This window comes from Pristiophorus japonicus, chromosome 1 (genome assembly GCF_044704955.1).
Source record: "Pristiophorus japonicus isolate sPriJap1 chromosome 1, sPriJap1.hap1, whole genome shotgun sequence".
Lineage (NCBI taxonomy): Eukaryota > Metazoa > Chordata > Chondrichthyes > Pristiophoridae > Pristiophorus > Pristiophorus japonicus.
In genome coordinates this window covers 106,356,209-106,383,590 of record NC_091977.1, presented here as the reverse complement: position 1 = coordinate 106,383,590, position 27,382 = coordinate 106,356,209, and the positions used below count along the sequence as shown (strand labels likewise).

General features: G+C 46.1%; 1 protein-coding gene and 1 long non-coding RNA gene across 12 annotated transcripts in view; one reads left to right on the top strand and one right to left on the bottom strand.

Moving 5' to 3' along the window:
- The window catches only part of agtpbp1 (ATP/GTP binding carboxypeptidase 1), a 492,848-nt gene that overhangs the window by 114,295 nt on the left and 351,171 nt on the right, over positions 1–27,382 (bottom strand). For all 11 annotated transcript variants that reach the window (XM_070882177.1, XM_070882142.1, XM_070882161.1 and 8 more), the window contains 2 exons: positions 5,959–6,112; positions 2,425–2,605 (listed from right to left, as the gene is read on the bottom strand). In XM_070882177.1, the coding sequence (XP_070738278.1) occupies positions 2,425–2,605; positions 5,959–6,112 (335 nt within the window). The remainder of the gene's footprint in view (positions 1–2,424; positions 2,606–5,958; positions 6,113–27,382) is intronic.
- On the top strand, positions 1,637–6,423 carry LOC139265272 (uncharacterized). Its single transcript, XR_011593517.1, has 2 exons — positions 1,637–1,769; positions 6,200–6,423. It is a non-coding gene; the product is annotated as an uncharacterized lncRNA (long non-coding RNA).

Here is a 27,382-nt window from a genome sequence, read left to right as displayed (position 1 = left end):
AGCTTCGTGCCTGTGATTTGCGCCTGCGTATGGCATTCCCCACTACCTAATCCGACCCACAGTCTCACCGGGACTATCCTAGCCACGTTCCAACTGTTGAAGAAAGGTGGAAAATCTTTAATCATACTATGGGAAAGTAAGAGGAGAGTCCAAAATATTCTTTAATTTCAGGAAGTTTCATTCCCAGTGGAATTGGGCCGATTTTGATTTGAGTTGAGCAGGGGCTGACTGCCCTGCTGGAAATTGTCCGCTGAAACGTTCAACACTTTATAAAAATGCCCAAATCATTTTATCAGTGTCCCCAGTTAGGTCCCATATGGGTAAGAATAGTAATTTTAGAATTTAAACTGTCAGAGTCAAACAGCGACCAAAAAAAGGATGAACAAAACCTTGAAACAGTCATTAAACCTAATTCACTGAGTCTTAAAAATCACATTGTTAACCTTTGAGGATGGTTATATGTCGTGGTATCACCACTCTCAAGTCAAGAGCTTTAACGCTTCGCAATTCTGCTTTAGTCTACACTGATAGACATTTGCCAACCTGTGCAGATAAAAGTCTTTTATAAGGCGTGATCTAGAAAATCTACCTTCAATCCTATAGGTGTATTGTTTAACACCAGTTTATCAATTGTGGTGCTGTTCATGATAGGGCAGAAAATGTGTGTTTTATAAGGTCATGAGTATTATTGCATGCAACACAAATATAGAAATTCCAATCTGCCAACTTTATATATGCATATTGTTAACATTAACATTTTTATATATATTGCTCATCAGAGTTTCTATCCTATAATTAAGGACATTTTAAAGTCAGTTTTTATTGCTGATTTAAAAAATTTTTATGGGTGTTTTTCAGTTTTTATTTTTAACATCAAAAATCAGGGAAATAATTAGAGCCCAACAGCAGGGTAAATTGAGAAAAAAAAATCAGTTTTTATTTCAAAATCAATAAACCTTGAGAAAACAAGTACGGGATTAACAAAGCACACTTAAGCTAAATGATTTATTTACACAGTTCGCAGATACCACTCCACGGCAGCACCGATTGGCCGGGAGTCTCCAGGAATGGAAGATGAATTTCCCGGGTACTGCTGCTAGGATCCCGGGAGAAAATTAGAGTTTACACTTTGCATTCACAGTTTGTGCCTGTGTACTTTCTTTGCTTGCTCGTGGTTCTCAGAACTTCTCGCACGACAGCTGCTGGCATGAAACCATGAGCAAAGACACTTCACTACAGGGGACTCAAGCTTTATAAAGCAAATGCAATATAACATCTGCAAACTGCGGTAAGTGCCATCAGTTTGGATGTCACATGACCAGCAGTCACGTGGGTCAGGCGTCACATGATCAGCAGTTACATGGGCCAAGCATCACAAGGTCAGGTGTCACGTGATCAAACACTCAGGAATATGTCCAACCAGAGTTGGTCACCCTATTTCCTAGGTAAACACAGATTTTAATTACTTAGTAGTCTTGCTATTTCTTTGCCCTCAAATTATGATATTTAACTGGACCAATACTGTCACACTTTGTTTACTGCATTATATTGAAAACTATCTTTGGTGTTTGAGATGTTCTCAGCAAGCTTGCACTTGGTGCTCATCTTGGTCTCTTATTTCAAGATGTCAAGAGGTGGTTCTATACCCAGAGAATGGTTGACCTCTGGAACACGTTGCTGGCTCTTGCGGTGAACGCCAATTTGCTGAATTCCTTCAAGCGAAAGCTGGACCTGTTTCTGGCTAGGGCGGAGATCACCACTTACAAAAAGTAGGTACTATATAGAATTCTGAGGGCCAATATGCTCTCCTGGAATGGTTTTGCTCACCTAAGGGGGTCGAAGAGGAATTTCCCAGATTTGGTTCCGTCAAATTGACCTGGCTTTTTAATCTGATTTTTCACCACTCCCAGGAGATCACATGGTGTTGGGTGGGGTGGAGAGTATGGGTCAGGCTGGATGGACCAGAGGGGGTCTTTTCCTGTCCATCATTGAACGTATATGTGTATATACATTTGTATAATTTCAGACCTGTAAAATGGGAGGTGGGCAGAAAACTAGTACTAACAAAAAAATGTGTTTTAACAATTTAGTAGAGGAGGGAGTGCATATTGACAACTTATTCAGCAAAGTGAATAACTCATATTTATCCACCAGCCGGAAGTGCTGATTTGAATTTTTAAATTAAAATATGCAAGTATTTACATGTGGCATGGTGTAGTGAAGGTTTCAGTCAATAGCAGTGGTTGAAATGGAGGTACTCTGTTCCCTAGATTCCCTTTTTATTCGAGATCATCCTAAATCATTTATCAGTATTAATAACTACAACATGATTTGCTGTAACAATCATTGGTTATGCCTATTTGTATTTGTTAAAATTCCACAAACATTATATAAAATAGCATAATGTGGAAAAGATTGCCTCACCTTCCATTAATGACTCCATCTGGGTTCAGCATTGGGACAATTTTGAAAATATAAAAATCCCTCAAACTTTGAGCTGCCAAGTTGTTGCTCATTAAAAATTCCAGTGTTCCCTTCATCACCCAACTAGAGTTACTTTCTCCAGGATGGACACGTGACGTTAAGAAAATGTAAGGTCGATTTCCTGTGGAAATTATTTTTATATAAATGTTACTTAAAAGAAAAATCTCACATCTTCACATATAGTGCAAGTCACGAAGGAAAAACAATCACAAAGGTTGCTACAAATGGCCTCAGCACTCCTAGGCCACCCTATGATCTCTGTTGGAAGTGTGCAAGTGGATCGTTTGCTGACTCTTGCTGTCTGGCTTCACCCATTGAAGAATTTAGGGGAAATATTGGAGGTTTACTGGAAACCATGGAACCATATTTCAGCAAAGCACCAATGAAAGAGGGGAGAAGATTAGAAAATAAAAGTTTTTTTTAAATGACAATGTGGCTTCTATACATTTTTTTTGGAAGCTTGAACTTTTTCAAGTACTTGCCACTAAACCAGAATGCCTTGGTATCTATTTGATGTATTGGTAAATCTTGGTGCAGTGTGCACTTCAGGTCATGAGCCATTCATAAATTGAGATAAATCTATGCGTCATTAAATTTTCGTGCCATGTCAGGGAGGACATGCAACACTCTGTAGAGGCTTTCTATTTAATCTCTTTTTTGTTAATTTGATAATGTGCTAGATAGTATGGTAAGACAAAGACTTGCTGCTGGATCATTTTTCACATTTACTAGGGGGCTTTTCCTCAGCCATTCAACCAAGCTTTTGGAGCATTTACAAATAGGGAGCAAAATGTAAATCTTACACATACATACATTGGTCTCTCATCTTCTCTATATACAGGTTCAGCATTAAATAAATATACAGAGCTTCCAAGCACCAGATTTGGAAGCAAGAATTGTTTCTTACAACAATGTAAAATTTTCATTTTTCTTTTAAAAAGCTTTCTAATCTACTTAACCTAATTACATCATAGAGTAATTTACTGTGGCAGACCTGATGGGACAGTGCAATAATGTACCAGCACAATGCACTACAGAATCAGTCCTTAATTACATTTGAACCCTCGAAGATAGGGAGAAAACAAGTGTTACTCCTAGTAGACACACAGTTAGATAGCAACATTGACGGGGGCAAGTCCTATTGTCATTCTTTTGACTGCAAAATAGTGTAGTGGCTGAGGAGAGATAGAAACTTTAAAAAGGAAATAAATGTAACCTGGATGATATTTGAAAAAAAGTTTGAAATTATTTATCTTCGGAACTCTGAACTTGGCCTCAATTGGAAAACAATAACTGAGTGTTGTTTAAAGCTGGGAATAAAAGGTTGGCTCTGTTGGTAAATTCACTACCCAGTGTGGAAGTTAGCCAAGGAAAGTCTGAGATTCCATCCCCGATCTATGCCGAGTTAGTTGATCTCAGCTGGACAGGTAATAAGGCTGTTACAATTGGCCTCAAGGTCCCTAGGTTGAAGGAGGGAAACATCAACCATGTTTCCCGCTCCTGATTATTATCCAATGTGGATGCCAAGTGAAGACAGGGTTGGACTCAACTACAACAGCCTTTCACCAATTATTGTCTGCTTTGCACAAGAATAGCCACATGACTGAGATACTGAAGAGTGGCTGCAGAAATGCACTCCACAGATGGAACAGGGGGACGTGACATTGGATGAGATTAGTAATGAGATAAGTACATTTAAAATAAAAAGAGGGGATATTTTAAACTAATCAAACTCAAAGAGGATAAAACTCGTGGTCCAGATGGATTGCATCCACGCGTTTTAAAAGAATTTAGGAAAGAGATAGCAGAGGCATTACGACACGTATTTAATAATTCGTTAGAAAAAGGTGTAGTGCCAGAGGACTGGAGGATGGCTAACGTAATATCTATATTTAGGAAGGGGGATAGAACATGTCTAGGGAATTATACACCAGTCAGCTTAACATTGGTGGTAGGAAAAATAATGCAATCCCTACTAAAAAAGAAAATAGAACATCCAAAAACCAAAAATAATGAACAGTCACAACATGGATTTCAAAAGGGAAAGTCTTGCTTGACGAACTTCATTGAATTTTTCGAAGAAGTAACAGAGAGAGTAGACAATGGTAATGCAGTAGATGTAATTTATCTAGATTTTCAAAATGCCTTCGATAAGGTACCCCATAATAGACTGATGAACAAGGTCAGAGAATGCGGAGTCAGGGAACAAGTAGCAGAATGGATGGATAGCTAGCTGGCTTCAAGACAGAAAGCAGAGAGTGGGAGTAAAGGGTAGTTATTCACGGTGGCAGAAGATGGGTAGTGGTGTTCCACAAGGATCAGTGCTGGGACCACTGTTGTTCACAATTTATATTAACGATTTAGAATTTGGAATCAAAAACACAATTTCTAAATTTGCGGACGACACCAAATTGGGAGCGATAGTCAATACTGAGGAGGACTGCAACAAATTACAGGAGGACATAAATAAACTTGCAGAATGGGCATATAATTGGCAAATGAAGTTCAACACAGATAAATGCGAGGTATTACATTTTGGTGGGAAGAATAGGGAGGTCACTTACTACTTGGAGAGTTCGAGTCGAGATGGGGTAGAGGAACAAAGGGATATCAGAGTACAAATACAGAAATCGCTAAAAGTTGTGACACAGTTTAGCAAGGCCATAAAAAAGCAAATCAAGCACGAGGGTTTATTTCTAGAGGTATAGAATTGAAAAGTAAAGTTATGCTAAAGCTGCATGGAACCTTGGTTAGACCACACTTGGAATACTGCATACAGTTCTGGTCGCCATATTATAAAAAGGATATAGAGGTGCACAGAAGATTTACAAGGATAATACAAGAAATGTGAATGTATACATATCAAGAAAGGATGAACAGGCTGAGTCCCTTTTTTCTTGAACAGAGAAGCTAAGGGGTGACCGAGTAGAGGTCTTTAAAATTATGAAAGGTTTTGATAGAGTGGATACAGAGAGAATGCTTCCACTTGTGGGGAAGAGCATAACTAGAGGCCATTAATACAAGATAGACACTAAGAAATCCAATAGGAAATTCAGAAGAAACTTCTTTACACAGGAGGATGGTTGAAGTGAATAGTGTAGATGCATTTAAGGGGAGGCTACACAAGCACATGAGAGAGAAGAGAAAGAGGGTTATGCTGATAGATTTAGATGAGGAAAGATAGGAGGCTCGAGTGGAGCATAAATGACGGCATGGACTAGTTGAGCCGAATGGCCTGTTTCTGTGCTGTATATCCTATATAATCAGCTTTTTGGAGATGGGGGAGGGGGGGGGATAACAAAGCTCACACTGATATAAAGAAAACTGTTGTGTGCAAAACTGAGTGAACGGATCTGTCCATATGTTGATTTAAGACAATTACAAGACAGTGACAGAGATCAGATTCACAATGCATTTACAGTACCAGTTAATGAACTGCAGTGATTAGGTCAGATAAATGTGTCAGTTACTTACTGAACTGGTATAGGTTCTCCCAGCACTTGGACTCTGGTACGGAAGTAATGGTCAGTACAGGGCAAGGGTTACCTCCTAAAGTTTCACAGATCGAATCTTGTCGAAAATAAATCTGCTGAGGATCGTGCAGTGTCTCCAGCTTTTGAATGTGCATCTTTATTTTTAAAAAAGTAAATAAAATGCTTAGAATTTTGTTATTCCTTTACATTTTGTTTATATTCTGAATTTTTGATTCTTACAGGTAACTTTGTATTCATCAAGATGGGAAATGATGGTGTTGTGAATAGTGTGAAGATTACAATTCTACCAGTTCCCAGCATAAAGACCACGAGCAAATTTTAGAAGGGGCCATGTATACTGTAAAATTCATAGCTTGGTTGCTTTGGTGTAAAAGTCTTACCCATGACTTATGTTGGATGACCAACTGTAAAAACACTGCTCATTAAAAGGAAAGACAGACTTGCATTTATATAGCACCTTTCATGACCTCAGGACATCCCAAAGCACTTTACAGTCAATTATGTATTTTTCAAGAGTAGTTACTAGTGAAATGGAGGAAACCTCAGATTTGCAGGCTATGAAAGCCTGTTAAAGGTGCAGTTTATGTACCAGATTCTAGGGCAAATCTGAGCTATCCCTAAATTACTGCAAGCCCAACCTTAGGATTGTGCTCTAAATTTTACGAATATTCCATTTCCTATATCCTTTATCTGAGGAGCTCTTTGACTCAGATCAATCAGCCTACAGACAACTCTTCTTCATCTAATATAAGTACATTCAGACTGCCCCATGAAGGTGAATTTATGGCAGCATGTTAATGTAGTGCGGTTTTGGAGAATGAAGCTGGGCAGGTGGAAGGGGCAATGGTGGGAGAGCACTTGGGTGCCAGTGATTATAATTCAGTCAGATTCAAATTAGTTGTGGATAAGGACAAAAATAGGCCTGGAATAATAGTCCCAAATTGGGGAAAAGCTAACTTTGCTAAGCTGAGGAGTGATTTGGCCACAGTAGACTGGAAACAGCTACTTGTGAGTAAATCAGTGTCGGAACAGTGGGAGGTATTCAAGGAGGAGATCCGGAAGGCTCATGCCAAATACGTGCCTTGAAAGAAAAAGGGTAGGAATAACAATTCTAGAGCCCCCTGGATGTCTAGAGACTTGCAGGGGAGGATAAAGAAAAAAAGGGAAGTTTATGTCATATACCAAAGGCTAAATACTATAGAATCTTTGGAGGGATATAGGGCTCAATTTTCCCCAAGCCCGTTTTCTGGCGTATTGCCAGGATTATGCTGGATTTTCTAGGCCAGAAATGCAGCAGAAATATTTTGTCAAACTTTCCCCGATGTATAATTCGAATTTGGCGCCGCGCAGCTTGTCCAATCGCCTTGGGAGGTGGAGCCTGCTGTCTGCGCCAAAAAACAATGCCGCACATGCTGCGCATGCGCAGAAAAAAAATTATGTTTTTGACGTCGTTCCAATGGACGCGCATGCTCAGTACAGCTCGGATTTGACAATCAGCCATTTTTAAAGAGCCAGTTGTGTGCATGTGTGTGAGGAGTGCTGTATGAGAGCTTTGGAAAAATCACAGCTGGAGCAATACAAAATGCAACGCGGTGCAAGGACCAAGAATTTCTTACTGGAAGAAGTGGAGGCACTAGTTACTGTGATTGACAACAGATGACAGGAGCTGGATACCAGCATAGGTCATATAAAAGTTCCACTAAAAGAAATGAAGAAACACTGGAACCAAGTTGCAGAAGATTGCTGCGCAGTGGTGAACACCATGAGATCTGTAAAAAGAAATGGCAGGACCTTGGTCAAGTAATTAGTGTAAGTAATATTTTTATTTATTCAATGCAATTGTAAGTGTGACCAGCTGTATGTGTCCCAGAAAGACACCCTCTCTAAAAAGTTGCATTTTCATCTTTGCAGAGGAAAGTGGCACACAACAAAAGGGAAAGAACTCGAACAGGAGGCAGCCCGGCAAATCTGCACCCACTGACACCCTTGGAAGAGAGGGTCGCTGCTTTGATGGGTCCTGCCTGGGGAAAAGCAATCAGTACTGCACAAGCTAGGTCCACACTCGAGGGAGAGGGTAAGTCCTGAAAATTCAAATTGGCCCTTCAAATCAATCCGCTGCCTGGCCTGCTATGTGTGAGCCTATTCATGCCACCCACCCTGCCCTCTCCTCTGCTGCTAACCATTTGTCTGTTCTGTTATATTTTGCAGAACTGGAGGCCAACCCTGACAATGCAAAAGATTATTCAGACGAGCATGACCTGAAGAGGAGAACATCTTACAATCCAACCCTCCAGACCAAGAACATGGGGAGCGGGGGGGTGGAGGGGGGAGTGGACTGAGCTGTATGAAGCTCCCACTGTTGTACTGAACATGGAGGAGGTGAGACAATCCCTTCCGTGACTAATGGTTTGAGTATTGGTGGGACATTCCATGGTTTCACACCTTCCGAGGTTGCGGGTCCCAGTAGTGGGGTGCAGCGAGGCACACCCAGGGCCCCACCGTCCCAGGCTGCGGGTTCAAGTGGTGTGGTGCGAGTCACACCCATGGGGAGGAGGGGAAGGAGAGCTCGACCACGCTCTCCTGAGATGCAGGATGTAACAGATGTGGTTCAGATGATGTCATTGAGTGCGGAGAGCATTGACCTTACCCGATCGCTCCTGGACACACCATCAGTGGGGTGAGTGATGAGGTAGTGGGACTGTCGGGAGAAGTAACAACACTCGCCGGGACCATCAGTGAGGGAATAGGGGCCATGAGGGAGGGAATGTCAAAGGTAGTGCAAACCATGGCACTGGCCATGAGGGAGGGAATGTCAGAGGTAGTACTGGCCATTAGAGAGGGAATGTTGCAGTCCGCTGAGACACTGTCAGGGTGCATGAGGGGTGGCATGTTGGAGTTAGCTGCTGCAATAAGGGAACACGCCCAGACCCCGCACCCATTGACAAAATCGACTGCCACTCCCACTGCAATCTCCACACCAGCCTCTGAAGAGCCCAAAGCCGGGCCTTCCAAATTGCCGCCTGACGCTGACGCCCCCCCACCCTCAAGAGGTGCACAGTTAGAAGGAATAGGCTTGGTACCAAGCCCAAAAACACTGCACCAACGCCTGCGGGCAGGGGTGGTGGAGAGTCTAAGACCAAGTGCAGCGGGCAGTCTTAGACTAAGGGGGATGAGAGATGGGTGCAGCCTTTCTTTGCTGCTGTTGTTATTATTATTGTTACTGTTGCAACTGTTCTCAAATTAAAAGTTTTTCGTAAGTTATGTAAATTTACAAGTTTTTAAGTGACCTTAAAGAGTGATATTAAAGTAAAGTTTGATACAAGAATAATTTTATTAAAGTTAAGTACATACAAACTTTTGAATATATATTTTACATTAAAACTGAATCATGTTCCATTAACACAACACATTACGGAACAGTTCCAAACAATAAACATGTCTATGTGGAATAGTTGTCGCTGAGCCCTCAGGCATCAGTAAAGCATTGACGGATGAGCGGCTGGCGCAAAACTTGAACAATCGTTAAAGGAGCACGATGGCCCGCCCTCCTTTGCCATCGTGCTCAAGCCTCAGGCATTTGCATGGCTTCCTCCTCCTCCTCCTCCTCCTCCTGCTCGTCACCTGCATCTTCCACATCCTTATCATCAGCCACTCACCGCAGGTGGGTCTTCTTCCACTACCAGGTGCTGCTGCCTAATGATGGCTAAGTTATGCAGCATGCAGCGCACAAAATGAACTGACCGACAGTCTCAGGGGAGTACAGCGAGTAGCCTGCGGAATGGTCCAGGCATTGGAAACGCTGTTTTAATATGCCAATGAACCTCTCAATGATGCTGCGCATCGCAATATGCGACATGTTGTATTGACAGTCAGCTTCCGTCCAGGTTATGCGTAGGTCATGAGCCAGGTGGCAAGGCCGTACCCTTTGTCTCCCAGTAGCCAGCTCTGCCCTTCTGGCTGCTGCTCAAACATGGCAGATATAACGCTGTCGTGTAGGATGAACGCATCATGGGTGCTGCCAGGGTATCTTGCATTGACTGACCTGATGCGATGCATGTCGTCACAGACGAGCTGCACATTAATAGAGTGGAAGCCTTTTCTATTCCTGTACACCTCGGAATCCTGCAAAGGTGCTCGCAAGGCGATGTGGGTACAATCAATGCAGCCCTGTACCTTTGGGAAGCCAGCAATCCTGGAGAACCCCACAGCCCTGTCATGGATTGCCTGGGCGGTCATGGGGAACTTGATGAAGTCATTCCTCTGCGCGTACTGTGCAGCCATGACCTGGTGAATGGAGACATGTATTGCATGTTGAGAGATGGCGCACACATCCCCAGATGTAGCTTGAAACGATCTGGAGGCATAAAATGAAAGTGCAGCTGTAACCTTCAGTTCAACTGACAAAGCAGTCCTCCTGATGTTTCTTGGCTGCAGGTCTGCTTTCACCAACTCACAGATCTCACGGTCAACTTCTTTGCAGAAACGCAGCCTTCTGACACAGTCTGCATCACTCAGGTGCAGGTACAAACGCTTGTCTCAATTTACCCGAGGTGGGTAAGGCCTCATGCCCAGCACTCTACGGGCTCTGATGTTCCTGATGCGATGAGCTCTAATCAATTGTCTCCTACGCAGCACCATGATGCAGAAAGCTCGCACAAGGTATGGTATTGTCAGTATTGCCCCCATACTTAAAGTTAAACTTTCAAAGAAGCTGAAAACGGCAGGAAAGCAGGCAGGGAGGTTCGCAGTTCTCTCTCTCCCCAAGGTCTGTATGGATGGACCACACACAAAGGTCTTGTGACTTCTCCTCTCTGTTTTCCCCCCCACCCCCGAGTCTTGTGACCTCTCGCTCCCTCCCCCTCCCCAGGCTACAAGCCGTGAGATCGGCTATCTCTCTCCCTCTCCGGGCTACAAGCCGTAAGATCGGTGCAGACATGAGGTGAAAAAAAACTGGCTGAGAAAAATCGTAACTAAGTCCGTTACGCCGCCGCAGATTGCAGGGGGAAAAGTTTGAAACAAAAAATACGCCAAAAATTTAGCCCAATATGCCAAAAAAAGCAGCCTACTCCAAAAAAACGGCACAAATCACTGGGGAAAATTGAGCCCATTGAAAGTTAAGAGGTCAAATTAAAAAGGATATTAAGAATGCTAAGAGAGAGCATGAAAAATTCTTGGCTACTAAAATTAAGGAAAACCCAAAAATGTTCTATAAATATATTAAGAGGAAGAGGGTAACTAAAGAAAGAGTAGGACCTATTAGAGACCATGAGGATAATCTTTGTGTGGAGGCAGAAAATGTTGGTATGGTTCTGGGAGTGGGGGGATGGGGGGGTGGGTGGGGGGGGGGGATAGAGACTGGGGGATGATGGGGGGGGGGGGGAAGAGAAAGACTGAGGGGATGGGGGGGGGAAGAGACTGGGGGGATGTGGGTGGAGAGAGACTGGGGGGAAGGGGGGAGAGAGACTGGGGAGAAGGGGGGGGGAGAGAGACTGGGGAGAAGGGGCGGGAGAGAGACTGGGGGGGAGGGGGGGGGAGAGAGACTGGGGGGGAGGGGGGGGAGAGAGACTGGGGGGGAGGGGGAGGAGAGAGACTGGGGGGGAGGGGGGGGAGAGAGACTGGGGGGGAGGGGGAGGAGAGAGACTGGGGGGAAGGGGGGAGAGAGACTGGGGGGAAGGGGGGAGAGAGACTGGAGGGAAGGGGGGGAGAGAGACTGGGGGGAAGGGGGGGAGAGAGACTGGGGGGAAGGGGGGGAGAGAGACTGGGGGGAAGGGGGGAGAGAGAATGGGGGGAAGGGGGGGAGAGAGAGTGGGGGGAAGGGGGGGAGAGAGACTGGGGGGAAGGGGGGGAGAGAGACTGGGGGGAAGGGAGGAGAGAGACTAGGGGGAAGGGGGGAGAGAGACTGGGGGGAGAGAGACTGGGGCGGGATGGGGGAAGAGAGACTGGGGGGGGATGGGGGAAGAGAGACTGGGGGGGGAAGAGAGACTGGGGGGGGGGACAGAGAGACTGGGGGGGGGAAAGAGAGACTGGGGGGGGGGAGAGAGACTGGGGGGGGGAGAGAGACTGGGGGGGGGGGAAGAGAGACTGGGGGGGGGGAGAGAGACTGGGGGGGGGGGAGAGATTGAGGGGGGGGGGAAAGAGAGACTGGGGGGGGGAAGAGAGACTGGGGGGGGGGAAGAGAGACTGGGGGGGGAAGAGAGACTGGGGGGGGAAGAGAGACTGGGGGGGGAAGAGAGACTGGGGGGGGGGAAGAGAGATTGGGGGGGGGGAGAAAGAGGGACTGGGGGGGTAAGAGAGACTGGGCGGGAAAGAGAGACTGGGGGGGGGGGGAAGAGAGACTGGAGGGGGGGAAAGAGAGACTGGAGGGGGGGAAGAGAGACTGGGGGGGGAAGAGAGACTGGGGGGGGGGGAAAGAGAGACTGGGGGGGAAAGAGAGACTGGGGGGGAAAGAGAGACTGGGGGGGAAAGAGAGACTGGGGGGGGAAAGAGAGACTGGGGGGGAAAGAGAGACTGGGGGGAAAGAGAGACGGGGGGGAAAGAGAGACGGGGGGGGGGGAAAGAGAGACTGGGGGGGGAAAGAGAGACTGGGGGGGTAAAGAGAGACTGGGGGGGTAAAGAGAGACTGGGGGGGTAAAGAGAGACTGGGGGGGTAAAGAGAGACTGGGGGGGTAAAGAGAGACTGAGGGGGTAAAGAGAGACTGGGGGGGTAAAGAGAGACTGAGGGGGTAAAGAGAGACTGGGGGGGTAAAGAGAGACTGAGGGGGTAAAGAGAGACTGGGGGGGAAGAGAGACTGGGGGGGAAGAGAGACTGGGGGGGGGGAAGAAAGACTGTGGGGGGAAGAGAGACTGGGGGGGGAAGAGAGACTGGGGGGGGGGAAGAGAGACTGGGGGGGGGAAGAGAGACTGGGGGGGAAGAGAGACTGGGGGGGGGGAAGAGAGACTGGGGGGGGGGAAGAGAGACTGGGGGGCGGGGAAGAGAGACTGGGGGGGGGGAAGAGAGAATGGGGGGGGAAGAGAGACTGGCGGGGGGAAGAGAGTCTGGGGGGGGGAAGAGAGTCTGGGGGGGGGAAGAGAGTCTGGGGGGGGGGGGAAAGAGAGTCTGGGGGGGGGGAAGAGAGTCTGGGGGGGGGGAAAGAGAGTCTGGGGGGGGAAGAGAGTCTGGGGGGGGGAAGAGAGTCTGGGGGGGGGAAAGAGAGTCTGGGGGGGGGAAGAGAGTCTGGGGGGGGGGAAGAGAGACTGGGGAGGGGGGTGAGAGAGACTGGGGGGGGGGAGAGAGACTGGGGGGGGAGAAGAGAGACTGGGGGGGCGGAGAAGAGAGACTGGGGGGGGGAGAAGAGAGACTGGGGGGGGAGAGAGACTGGGGGGGAAAGGAGAGACTGGGGGGGGGGAAGAGAGTCCGGGGGGAAAAAGATTCTGGGGGGGAAATAGAGACTGGGGGTGGGGGAAGAGAGACCGGGGGGGGGGGGGGAAGAGAGACTGGGGGGGGGGGAAAGAGAGACTGGGGGGGAAAGAGAGACTGGGGGGGAAAGAGAGACTGGGGGGGAAAGAGAGACTGGGGGGGAAAGAGAGACTGGGGGGGGTAAAGAGAGACTGGGGGGAAGAGAGACTGGGGGGGAAAGAGAGACTGGGGGGGAAAGAGAGACTGGGGGGGAAAGAGAGACTGGGGGGGAAAGAGAGACGGGGGGGAAAGAGAGACTGGGGGGGGAAGAGAGACTGGGGGGGAAAGAGAGACTGGGGGGGAAAGAGAGACTGGGGGGGAAAGAGAGACCGGGGGGGAAAGAGAGACCGGGGGGGAAAGAGAGACTGGGGGGGAAAGAGAGACTGGGGGGGAAAGAGAGACTGGGGGGGAAAGAGAGACTGGGGAGGGAAAGAGAGACTGGGGGGGGGTAAAGAGAGACTGGGGGGGGAAGAGAGACTGGGGGGGGAAAGAGAGACTGTGGGGGGGGGAAGAAAGTCTGAGGGGGGAAAGAGAGTCTGGGGGGGAAAAGAGAGTCTGGGGGAGGGAAGAGAGTCTGGGGAGGGGGGAAGAGAGACTGGGGAGGGGGGAAGAGAGACTGGGGAGGGGGGGGAAGAGAGATTGGGGTGGGGGGGAAGAGAGACTGGGGGGGGAAAGAGAGATTGGGATGGGGGGGAAGAGAGACTGGGGGGAGAGAGACTGTGGGGGGGGAATAGAGACTGGGGGGGGAAAAGAGAGACTGGGGGGGAAGAGAGACTGTGGGGGGGAAGAGAGACTGTGGGGGGAAGAGAGACTGTAGGGGGGGAATAGAGACTGGGGGAGGGAAGAGAGACCGAGGGGGGGGGGGGAAGAGAGACTGGGGGGGGCGGGGGGGAGAGACTGACCGGGGGGGGGGTGGGGAAAGAGAGACGGGGGGGGGGGGGAGAGAGAGAGAGAGAGAGATTGGGGGGGGGGGTGGTTGGGGAAGCACAGAACCAGGGGACACAGTCTGAGGATAAGGGTAAGCCATTTAGGACTGAGATGAGGAGAAACTTCTTCACTCAGAGAGTTGGTAACCTGTGGAATTCCCTGCCGCGGAGAGTTGTTGATGCCAGTTCATTGGATATATTCAAGAGGGAGTTAGATATGGCCCTTATGGCTAAGGGGATCAAGGGGTATGGAGAGAAAGCAGGAAAGTGATACTGAAGGAATGATCAGCTGTGATCTTATTGAATGATGGTGCAGGCTCGAAGGGCTGAATGGCCTACTCCTGCACCTATTTTCTATGTTTCTATGTAAGAGAGACGGTGGGGGGGGGGGTGGGGTAAGAGAGAGACTGGGGAGTGAGCGAGAGACTGGGGGTGAGTGAGACTAATGTACTAATGTGAATGAGAGAGACTAAAGGAGTAAATAAGCCTTTATTAGACCATTTATATTATTGCCCAACACTAGAAAATACTACAATCCATTTAAAAATACCAAACTGTGAACTATAAAGATCTGTGTAATATCAAACAAAAGTGTCAGATCTGTGTCTATACCGCCCATTTAAGGTCCAGTAAGACCTGCTTTTTCAGGGCGATATTAAGGTCCGGTGGTAAACAGATCTTAAATGCTGAAACTTCCATTTTGGGTGGTATTATATGGGCAGACAGTATCAAATACCGCCTGCCGGTAATGACTGTAGAATTTACCGTCGGGCGGTAAATAGGTGCTTTGAGAGGAAACATGCATTTCTGGGTGGTAAGCGGGTGGTTTGAGAGGAAACTCTAGGCCATGGACTTTAGCAAAGCTTTTGATAAGGTCCCACGGGATCCAGGGCAAGTGGCTAATTGGATCCAAAATTGGCTTGGAGGTAGGAAGCAAAGGGTAATGATTGATGGATGTTTTTGTGACTGGAAGAATGTTTCCAGTGAGGTACCGCAGGGCTCAGTACTGGATCTCTTGCTTCTTGTGTATATCAATGATTTAGTTTTGAATATAGGGAGTATGATTAAGAAGTTTGCAGATGACGCTAAAATTGGCTGTGTGGTTGAGAATGAAGAAGAAAGTCATGGACTGCAGGAGGATATCATTCTACTGGTCAGGTAGGCAGAGCAGTGGCAAATGGAATTTAATTTGGAGAAGTGGGAGGGCTAATAAGGAAAGGGTATACACCTTTAAGCAGTAGGTCACTTAATAGTGTAGATGAACAAAAGGACCTTGGTGTGCGTGTCCACAGATCCCTGAAAGTAGCAGGCCAGGTGGATAAAGTGGTTAAGAAGGCATACGGAATGCTTGCCTTTATTGGCCGAGGCATAGAATACAAGAGTAGGGAGGACATGCTTAAATTGTTTAATACTCTGATTAGGCCACAGCTGGAGTACTGCGGGCAGTTCTGGTTGCCGTATTATACGAAGGACTTGATTGCACTAGAGAGGGTACAGAGGAGAATTACTAGGATGCTGCCTGGAATGGAGAATCTCAGCTATGTTGCCTCCCTGGTGCAAGGGTCAAGGATGTCTCAGAGCTGCTGCAGGGCATTCTGGAGGGGGAGAGTGAACAGCCAGCTGTCTTGGTGCATATAGGTACCAACGATATAGGTAAAAAACGGGATGAGGTCCTACAAGCTGAATTTAGGGAGCTAGGAGTTAAATTAAAAAGTAGGTCCTCAGGATTGTTATCAGTGCCACGTGCAAGTCAGAGTAGGAATAGTTCAGATGAATACGTGGTTTGAGGAATGGTGCAAGGGAGAGGGATTCAAATTCCTGGGAGGTGGGACCAGTATAAACCGGACGGTCTGCACCTGGGCAGGACCAGAACTGATGTCCTAGGCGGAGTGTTTGCTAGCTAGGGAGGGTTTAAACTAATATGGCAGGGGGATGGGAATCTACGCAGGGAGGCAGAGGGAAGTAAAAAGGGGGCAGAAGAAAAAGGTAGGAAGGAGAAAAACAAGAGTGGAGGTCAGAGAAATCAAGGGCACAAATCAAAAAGTGCCACATTACAACATAATTCTAAAAGGACAAAGAGTGTTAAAAAAACAAGCCTGAGGGCTCTGAGTCTCAATGCGAGGAGCATTCGTAATAAGATGGATGAATTAACTGTATAGATAGCTGCTAACGGATATGATGTAATTGGGATTACGGAGACATGGCTCCAGGGTAATCAAGGCTGGGAATTCAACATCCAGGAGTGTTCAATATTCAGGAAGGATAGACAGGAAGGAATAGGAGGTGGGGTAGCATTACTGGATAAAGAGGAGATTAACACAATAGTAAGGAAGGACATTAGCTTGGATGATGTGGAATTTATATGGGTAGAGCTGCGAAACACCAAAGGGCAGAAAACGTTAGTGGGAGTTGTGTACAGATCACCAAACAGTAGTAGGGAGGTTGGGGATGGCATCAAACACAAAATTAGGGATGTGTGCAATAAGGGTACAGCAGTTATCATGGGTGACTTTAATCTTCATATAGATTGGGCTAACCAAACTGGTAGCAATACTGTGGAGGAGGATTTCGTGCAGTGTATAAGGGATGGTTTTCTAATATGTCGAGGAACCAACTAGAGAGCAGGCCATCCTAGACTGGGTGTTGTGTAATGAGAGAGGATTCATTAGCAATCTGGTCGTGCGAGGCCCCTTGGGGAAGAGTGACCATAATATGGTAGAATTCTTTATTAAAATGGAGAGTGACACAGTTAATTCAAAGACTAGGGTCCTGAACTTAAAGAAAGGTAACTTCGATGGTATGAGACGTGAATTGGCTAGGATAGACTGGCAAATGATACTTAAAGGATTGATGGTGGATAGGCAATGGCAGACATTGAAAGATCACATGGATGAACTACAACAATTGTACATCCCTGTCTGGCGTAAAAATAAAAAGGGGAAGGTAGCTCAACCGTGGCTAACAAGGGAAATTAGGGATAGTGTTAAATCCAAGGAAAAGGCATATACATTGGCCAGAAAAAGCAGCAAACCTGAGGACTGGGCGAAATTTAGAATCTAGCAGAGGAGGACAAAGGGTTTAATTGGGAGGGGGGGAAATAGAGTTCGAGAATAAGCTTGCAGGGAACGTAAAAACTGACTGCAAAAGCTTGTATAGGTATGTGAAGAGAAAAAGATTAGTGAAGACTAATATAGGTTCTTTGCAGTCAGAATCATGTGAATTCATAATGGAGAACAAGGAAATGGCAGGCCAATTGAACAAATACTTTGGTTCTGTCTTCACTAAGGAAGACACGAATAACCTCCCGAAAATAATAGGGGACCGAGGGTCTAGCGAGGAGGAGGAACTGAAGGAAATCCTTATTAGTCACGAAATTGTGTTAGGGAAATTGATGGGATTGAAGGCTGATAAATCCCCAGGGCCTGATAGTCTGCATCCCAGAGTACTTAAGGAAGTGGCCCTAGAAATAGTGGATGCGTTGATGATCATTTTCCAACATTCTATAGACTCTGGATCAGTTCCTATGGATTGGAGGGTAGCTAATGTAACTCCACTTCTTAAAAAAGGAGAGAAAACAGGGAATTATAGACCGGTTAGCCTGACATCGGTGGTGGGGACAATGTTGGAATCAATTATTAAAGATGTAATAGCAGCGCATTTGGAAAGCAGTGACAGGATCAGTCCAAGTCAGCATGGATTTATGAAAGGGAAATCATGCTTGACAAATCTTGTAGAATTTCTTTAGGATGTAACTAGTAGAGTAGACAAGGAAGAAACAGTGGATGTGGTGTATTTGGACTTTCAAAAGGCTTTTGACAAGGTCCCACACAAGAGATTAGTGTGCAAAATTAAAGGACATGGTATTGGGGGTAATGTATTGACATGGATAGAGAACTGGTTGGCAGGCAGGAAGCAAAGAGTAAAAATAAACGGGTCCTTTTCAGAATGGCAGGCAGTGACTAGTGGGGTACCGCAAGGCTCAGTGCTGGGACCCCAGCTATTTACAATATACATTAATGATTTAGATGAAGGAATTGAATGTAATATCTCCAAGTTTGCAGATGACACTAAGCTGGGTGGCTGTGTGAGCTGTGAGGAGGATGCTAAGAGGCTGCAGGATGACTTGGACAGGTTAGGTGAGTGGGCAAATGCATGGCAGATGCAGTATAATGTAGATAAATGTGAGGTTATCCACTTTGGTGGCAAAAACACAAAGGCAGAATATTATCTGAATGGTGACAGATTAGGAAAAGGGGAGGTGCAACGAGACTTGAGTGTCATGGTACATCAGTCATTGAAAGTTGGCATTCAGGTACAGCAGGTGGTGAAGAAGGCAAATGGCATATTGGCCTTCATAGCTAGGGGATTTGAGTATAGGAGAAGGAAGGTCTTACTGCAGTTGTACAGGGCCTTGGTGAGGCCACACCTTGAATATTGTGTACAGTTTTGGTCTTCTACTCTGAGGAAGGACGTTCTTGCTATTGAGGGAGTGCAGCGAAGGTTCACTAGGCTGATTCCCGTGATGGCAGGATTGACATATGAAGAAAGACTGGATCGACTAGACTTATATTCACTGGAATTTAGAAGAATGAGAGGGGATCTCATAGAAACATATAAAATTCTGACGGGATTGGACAGGTTAGATAGATGCAGGAAGAATGTTCCCGATGTTGGGGAAATCCAGAACCAGGGGTCACAGTCTAAGGATAAGGGGTAAGCCATTTAGGACCGAGATGAGGAGAAACTTCTTCACTCAGAGAATTGTGAACCTGTGGAATTCTCTACCATAGAAAGTTGCTGAGGCCAGTTCGTTAGATATATTCAAAAGTGAGTTAGATGTGGCCCTTACGGCTAAAGGGATCAAGGGATATGGAGAGAAAGCAGGAATGGGGTACTGAAGTTGCATGATCAGCCATGATCATATTAAATGGTGCTGCAGGCTCAAAGGGTCGAATGGCCTACTCCTGCACCTATTTTCTATGTTTCTAGGAGGACAGATTGGATAGGCTGGGTTTATTCTCATTGGAACAGAGGAGGTTGAGAGGAGACCTCATTGAGGTGTACAAAATTTTGAGGGGCCTAGATATAGTGGATAGCAGGGGTCTATTTCCATTGATGGAGGGGTCAATTACGAGGGGACACAGTTTTAAGGTGGTTGGTGGAAGGTTCAGAGGGGATTTGAGGGGGAGCTTCTTCACGCAGAGGGTTGTGGGGGTTTGGAACTCACTGCTTGGAAGGGTAGTGGATGCAGAAACCCTCACATTTTAAAACGTGCTTGGATGGGCACTTAAAGAACCCTTCCACCAATGGGAACAGTTTCTCTCTATCTTCTCTCTCTAGACACCTCATGATTTTGAACATCTGTATCAAATCTCCTCTCAATCTTCTCTCCTCCAGGGAAAACAACCCCAGTTTCTCCAATCTAGCCACGTAACTGAAGTCCCTCATTCTTGTAAACTTTTTCTGCACCCTCTCTAAAGCCTTCACATCCTTCCTAAATTGCGGTGCCTAGAATTGCACACATCATTCGAGTTGAAGTTCAACCAATGTTGCATAAAGGTTCATCATAACTTCTTTGCTTTTGTACTCTATGCGTCTATTTGTAAAGCCCAGGATCCCGTATGCTAATTTAACCGCTTTCTCAACCTGTCCGTCAGCGACTTGTTCACGTATACCCCCAGGTTCCTCTGTTCCTGCACCCCCTTTAGGATTGTACCCTTTAGTTTATATTGCCTCTCCTCATTCTTCCTACCAAAATATATCACTTCATCCGCCCATTCCACCAACCTGTCTATATCCTCTTGTAATCTATCAACATCCTCCTCACTGTTCACTATACTTCCAAGTATTGTGTCATCTGCAAATTTTGAAATTGTGCCCTGTACACCCCTCTCCAAGTCATTAATATATATCAAGAAAAGCAGTGGTCCTCGTACCGACCCCTGGGAACACCACTGTACACCTTCCTCCACTCTGTTTCCTCTGACTTCGCAAATTTCGTATCCATGCTGCCGCTGTCTCTTTTATTCCATGGGTTTCAACTATGCTGGCAAGCCTATCATGTGGCACTTTATCAAACACCTTTTGGAAGTCCATGTACACCACATCAACCGCAAAGCCCTCATTAACTCTCTCTGTTACCTCATCAAAAATGTTAATCGTTAGTTAAACATGATTAGCCTTTAATACATCTGTGCTGCCTTCCCTTAATTAATCCACACGTCGAAGTGACTGTTAATTTTGTCCCGTATAATCGTTTCTAAAAGCTTCCCCACCACCGAGCTTAAACTGACTGGCTTGTATTTGTCGGGTTTATCCTTACATCCTTTTTTGAACAAGGGTGTAACATTTCCAATTTTCCTGTCCTCGGTCACCAGCCCCGTATCGAAGGAGGACTGGAAGATTATGGCCAGAACCTCTGCAATTTCCACCTTTTCTTCCCTCAGCATCCGAGGATGCATCCCATCCAGTCCTGGTGACTTAGCTACTTTTAAATACAGCCAGTCTTTCTGGTATCTCTTTATTAATTTTTATCCTATCCAATAACTCAACTAGCTACTCTTTCACTATGACTTTGGCAACAGCATCTTCCTTGGTAAAGACAGATGCAAAGTACTCAATTTACTACCTCAACATGCCCTCTTCCTCCACGCACAGGTCTCCTTTTTGGTCCCTGATCAGCCCCACCCCTCCTCTTATTACCCGTTTACTATTTATATACCTATAGAAGACTTTTGGATTCCTTTTTATTTTAGCTGCCAATCGATTCTCATACTTCCTCTTTGCCCCTCTTATTTCCGTTTTCATTTCCTTTCTGAACTTTCTGTATTCAGCCTGGTTCTCACTTGTATTCTCAATCTGACATTTGTCATACATCCCTTTTTTCTACTCGCTATCTTTTCGTCATCCAGGAAGCTCTGGCTTTGGTTGCCCTACCTTTCCCCCTCGTGGGAATGTACTTCGACTGTACCCGGACTATCTCCTCTTTAAAGGCAACTTATTATTAAGGAAAGAGAAGGTCGTGTCTGACTAACTTGATTGCATTTTTTGAGGAGGTAACAAGGAGGGCTGTGCGTTTTATATAGTGTATATGGATTTTAGCAAGGATTTTGATAAAGTCCCACATTACAGGCGATCATGAAAGTAAAAGCCAATGGGGGGAATCCAGGACAAAGTGGCAAATTGGACCCAAAATTGGTTCAGAGGCTGCAAGCAAAGGGTAATGGTTGATAGATATTATTGTGACTGGAAGGCTGTTTCCAGTGGGGTTCCGAGAGCTCAGTACTAGGGGCTCAATTTTCCAGAGTCATTTATTTTTTGCAAACTTTCCCCGTGATCTGCGCTGGCATAACTGACTTAGTTACGATTTTTCTAGGCCAGTTTTTTTTTTACGTCAAAGGGGTCATTCCCTCATGTCTGCGCCGGTTTTTTCAATGGTTCGCAGCTTGGCTAACATTTTTTCCTCTTGGGTCGGCGTATCTGGCCATTCCCAAAAAACCTTCTGCTGAGTTAAGAAAACCAGCGCACATTCACAAATCTGCACTGAAAGCCGCAATTATTTTTAAATTGAAGATTTGGGAGGGAGTCAAGAATAACTGTCAAAATCAATAATAAAGTTCAACTTTTTTTTTACCCGTCAATGTAGAAGTGTAAATTTGTTGGATTTCACAAGTTCTCTCATTTTTCTTTTTTTACTCACTCACATGCCACCAGCGAATGTCTTGGAGGGTTGTAGGTTTGGCCGGCAGAATCGCGGCTCGGGGTTCGGCTACAAAACAAGCCGAGGGGTGGGGAGGGTAGGAGGAGAGAGAGAGAGAGAAAGATATGCCGATCGGAAGGCTTGGAGCCCGGGGAGGGAGAGAGAGAAGTCACAAGACTCGGGACGGGGGGGGGGGAAGAAAGAGAGGAGACCCTGAGGACTCAGCGACAACTATTCCACATCGACATGTTTACTGTTTGGAGCTGTTCCGTAATGTGTTGTGTTGTGTTAATGGAACATGGTTCAGTTTTGATGTAAAATATATTTTATTCAAAAGTTTACAATAACTTAACTTTAATAAAATTATTCTTGTATCAAACTTCACTTCAAGATCACTCTTTAATATCACTTAAAAACTTTAAGATCACATAAACTTGTAAATTTACATAACTTACAAAAAGCTTTTAATTTGAGAACAGTTGCAACAGTAACAATAATAACAGCAGCAGCAAAGACAAGCTGCACCAATTTCTCATCCCCCTTATTCTAAGACTGCCCGTTGCGCTTGGTTTTGGACACTCCATCACTCCTGCCTGCAGGCGGCGGCGCAGAGTTTCTGGGCTCGATACCAAGCTTATTCTTTCTAACATCTCGGGTACTGCGTACCTCTTGAGGGTGGGGGGGGCGTCAGTCTCAGGCGGCAAGTTGGAGGGCCCGGCTTTGAGCTCTTCAGAGGCTGGTGTTGGGATTGGAGTGGAAGTGGCAGTTGATTTGTCAATAGGTGCGGGGTCTGGGCGTGTTCCCTTATTGCAGCAGCTAACTCCAACATGCCATCCCTCGTGCGCCCTGACAGTGTCTCAACAGCCTGCAACATTCCCTCCCTCATGGCCAGTGACGTGGTTTACACTACCTCTGACATTCCCTCACTGATGGTCCCGGATATCGTTCCCATTTCTCGTGAGAGTGATGTTATTTCTCCCGACAGTCCCGCTACCTCATCACTCACCCCACTGATGGTGTCCAGGAGTGATCGCGTAAGATCAATGCTCTCCGCACTCAATGACATCTGAATCACATCTGTCAGATCCGACACCTCAGGAGAGCACCGTAGAAGCTCTCCCTGCCCTCCTCCCCATGGGTGTTGCTCAGACCACACCACTGGGACCCGCAAACTCGGGAGGTGAGGCCCTGGGGGTGCCTCACTGCATCACACCACTGGGACCCGCAAACTCGGAAGGTGTGAAACCATGGAATGTCCCATCAACACTCAAACCACTAGTCATGGAAGGAGCTGTCATCTCCATGAGCGGCACCTCCTCCAAATTCAGTACAACAGTGGGAGCTTCATCCAACTCCATCTCCTCCCCCTCACCCCCATGGATGAACTGGAAGATGTTCTCCTCTTCTGGCTTGTCCGCGTCTGAATCTTCATCTGCATCGTCAGGGTTGGCCTCAAGTTCTGCAAAATATAACAGAGCAGTCAAATGGTTAGCAGCACAGGAGGGGGCAGGATGGGTGGCATGAGTAGGCTCACACATAGCAGGCCAGGCAGCAGTATGATTTGAAGGGCCACGATGAATTTTCAGGACTTACCCTCTCCCTCGAGTGAGGGCCCAGCTTGTGCAGAACTGATTGTTTTTCCCCAGGCAGGACCCATCAAAGCAGCGACCCTCTCTTCCAAGGGTGTCAGTGGATGCAGATTTGCCGGGCCTCCTCCTGTTCGACTTCTTTCCCTTTTGTTGTGGCCACTTTCCTCTGCAAAGATGAAAATGCAACTTTTTTGAGAGGGTGTCTTTCTGCTGGATGGGACATGTACAGATGGTCGCATTTACAATTGCATTGAATAAATGAAAATATTACTTACACTAACTACTTGGCCAAGGTCCTGCCATTTCTTTTTACACTGGCCACCAGATCTCGTAGTGTTCACCACTGCGCAGTAATCTTCTGCAACTTGGTTCCAGCGTTTCTTCATTTCTTTTGGTGGCACTTTTGTGTGACCCCTGCTGGCATCCAGCTCCTGTCATTGGTCTCAATCACAGTAACTAGTGCCTCCACTTCTTCCTGCAAGAAATTCTTGTTCCTTGGTTCGCGTTGCATTTTGTACTGCTGCAGCTGCGATTTTTCCAATGCTCTCATGCAGTACTTGCAACACACACAACTGGCTCTTTAAAAATGGCCGATTGCCAAATCTGAGCTGTACTGAGCATGCTCGTCCAATCCCGCGCATAGAAACATAGAAAATTGGTGCAGCAGTAGGCCATTTGGCCCTTGGAGCCTGCACCACCATTCAATAAGATAATGGCTGATCATTCACCTCATTACCCCTTTCCGGCTTTCTCTCCATACCCCTTGATCCCTTTAGCCGTAAGGGCCATGTCTAACTCCCTCTTGAATATATCCAATGAACTGGCATCAACAACTCTCTGCGGTAGAGAATTCCACAGGTTAACAACTCTGGGTGAAGAAGTTTCTCCTCATCTCAGTCCTAAATGGCCTACCCCTTATCCTTAGATTGTGTCACCTCGTTCTGGACTTCCCCAACATCGGGAACATTCTTCCTGCATCTAACCTGTCCAGTCCCGTCAGAATTTTATATGTTTCTATGAGATCCCCTCTCATTCTTCTAAACTCCAGTGAATACAGGCCCAGTCGATCCAGTCTCTCCTCATATATCAGTCCTGCCATCCCGGGAATCAGTCTGGTGAACCTTTGCTGCACTCCCTCAATAGCAAGATCGTCCTTCCTCAGATTCGGAGACCAAAACTGAACACAATATTCCAGGTGAGGCTTCACCAAGACCTTGTACAACTGCAGTAAGACCTCCCTGTTCCTATACTCAAATCCCCTAGCTATGAAGGCCAACATACCATTTGCCTTCTTCACCGCCTGCTGTACCTGCATGCCAACTTTCAATGACTGATGTACCATGACACCCAGGTCTCGTTGCACCTCCCCTTTTCCTAATCTGTCACCATTTAGATAATATTCTGCCTTTGTGTTTTTGCCCCCAAAGTGGATAACCTCACATTTATCCACATTATACTGCATCTGCCATGCAATTACCCACTCACCTCACCTGTCCAAGTCACCCTGCAGCCTCTTAGCGTTCTCCTCACAGCTCACACCGCCACCCAGCTTAATGTCATCTGCAAACTTGGAGATATTACACTGAATTCCTTCATCCAAATCATTGATGTATATTGTAAATAGCTGGGGTCCCAGCACTGAACCCTGCGGCACCCCATTAGTCACTGCCTGCCATTCTGCAAAGGACCCGTTAATCCTGACTCTCTGCTTCCTGACAGCCAACCAGTTCTCTATCCACGTCAGTACATTACCCTCAATACCATGTGCCAAAATTCTGCACACCAATCTCTTGTGTGGGATCTTGTCAAAAGCCTTTTGAAAGTCCAAATACACCACATCCACTGGTTCTCCCTTGTCCACTCTACTAGTTACATCCTCAAAAAATTCTAGAAGATTTGTCAAGCATGATTTCCCTTTCATAAATCCATGCTGACTTGGACCGATCCAGTCACTGCTTTCCAAATGTGTTGCTATTTCATCTTTAATAATTGATTCCAACATTTTCCCCACTACTGATGTCAGGCTGACCGGTCTATAATTATCCATTTTCTCTCTCCCTCCTTTTTTAAAAAGTGGTGTTACATTAGCTACCCTCCAGTCCATAGGAACTGATCCAGAGTCGATAGACTGTTGGAAAATGATCACCAATGCATCCACTATTTCTAGGGCCACTTCCTGAAGTACTCTGGGATGCAGACTATCAGGCCCCGGGGATTTATCGGCCTTTAATCCTATCAATTTGCCCAACACAATTTTCTGCCTAATAAGGATTTCCTTCAGTTCCTCCTTCTCACTAGACCCTCGGTCCCCTAGTATTTCCGGAACGTTATTTATGGCTTCCTTCATGAAGACAGAACCAAATTATTTGTTCAACTGGTCTGCCATTTCTTTGTTCCCCATTATAAATTCACCTGAATCTGACTGCAAAGGACCTACGTTTGTCTTCACTAATCTTTATCTCTTCGTATATCTATAGAAGCTTTTGCAGTCAAGTTTTATGTTCCCAGCAAGCTTCCTCTCATACTCTATTTTCCCCCTCCTAATTAAACACTTTGTCCTCCTCTGCTGCATTCTAAATTTCTCCCAGTCCTCGGGTTTGCTGCTTTTTCTGGCCAATGTATATGCCTTTTCCTTGGATTTAACACTATCCTTAATTTCCCTTGTTAGCCACGGTTGAGCCACCTTCCCCATTTTATCTTTACTCCAGATAAGGATGTACAATTGTTGAAGTTCATCCATGTGATCTTTCAATGTCTGCCATTGCCTATCCACCATCAATCCTTTAAGTATCATTTGCCAGTCTATTCTAGCCAATTCACGTCTCATACCATCGAAGTTACCTTTCCTCAAGTTCAGGACCCTAGTCACTGAATTAACTGTGTCATTCTCCATCTTAATAAAGAATTCTACCATATTATGATCACTCTTCCCCAAGGGGCCTCGCACAACAAGATTGCTAATTAGTCCTTTCTCATTACACATCACCCAGTCTAGGATGGCCAGCCCTCCAGTTGGTTCCTCGACATATTGGTCGAGAAAACCATCCCTAATATACTCCAGGAAATCTTCCTCTACCGTATTGCTACCAATTCGGTTAGCCCAATCTATATGTAGATTAAAGTCGCCCATGATAACTGCTGTACCTTTATTGCACGCGTCCCTAATTTCTTGTTTGATGCTGTCCCCAACCTCACTAGCACTGTTTGGTGGTCTGTACAGAACTCCCACTAGCATTTTCTGCCCTTTGGTATTCCGCAGCTCCACCCATATAAATTCCACATCATCCAAGCTAATGTCCTTCCTTACTATTGCGTCAATTTCCTCTTTAGCCAGCAACGCCATCCCACCTCCTTTTCCTTTCTGTCTATCCTTGCAGAAGGTGCGACATTGTTTTTTGGCGCAGATAGCAGGCTCCACCCGCCGAGGCGAGTGGACAAGCTGTGCGGCGCCAAATTCGAATTATACATCGGTGAAAGTTTGGCAAAATATTTCTGCCGCATTTCTGGCCTAGAAAAACTGGTGTAATTCTGGCAATACGCCAGAAAACGGGCTTGGGGAAAATGGAGCCCTAGGTCCCTTGCTTTTTGTGGTATATATCAATGATTTAGACTTGAATGTAGGGGGTATGATTAATAAGTTTGCAGATGATACAAAAATTGGCTGTGTAGTTGATAGTAAGGAGAAAAGCTGTAGAATGCAGGAAGATATCAATTAACTGGTCAGGTGGGCAAAACAGTGGCAAATGTAATTCAAT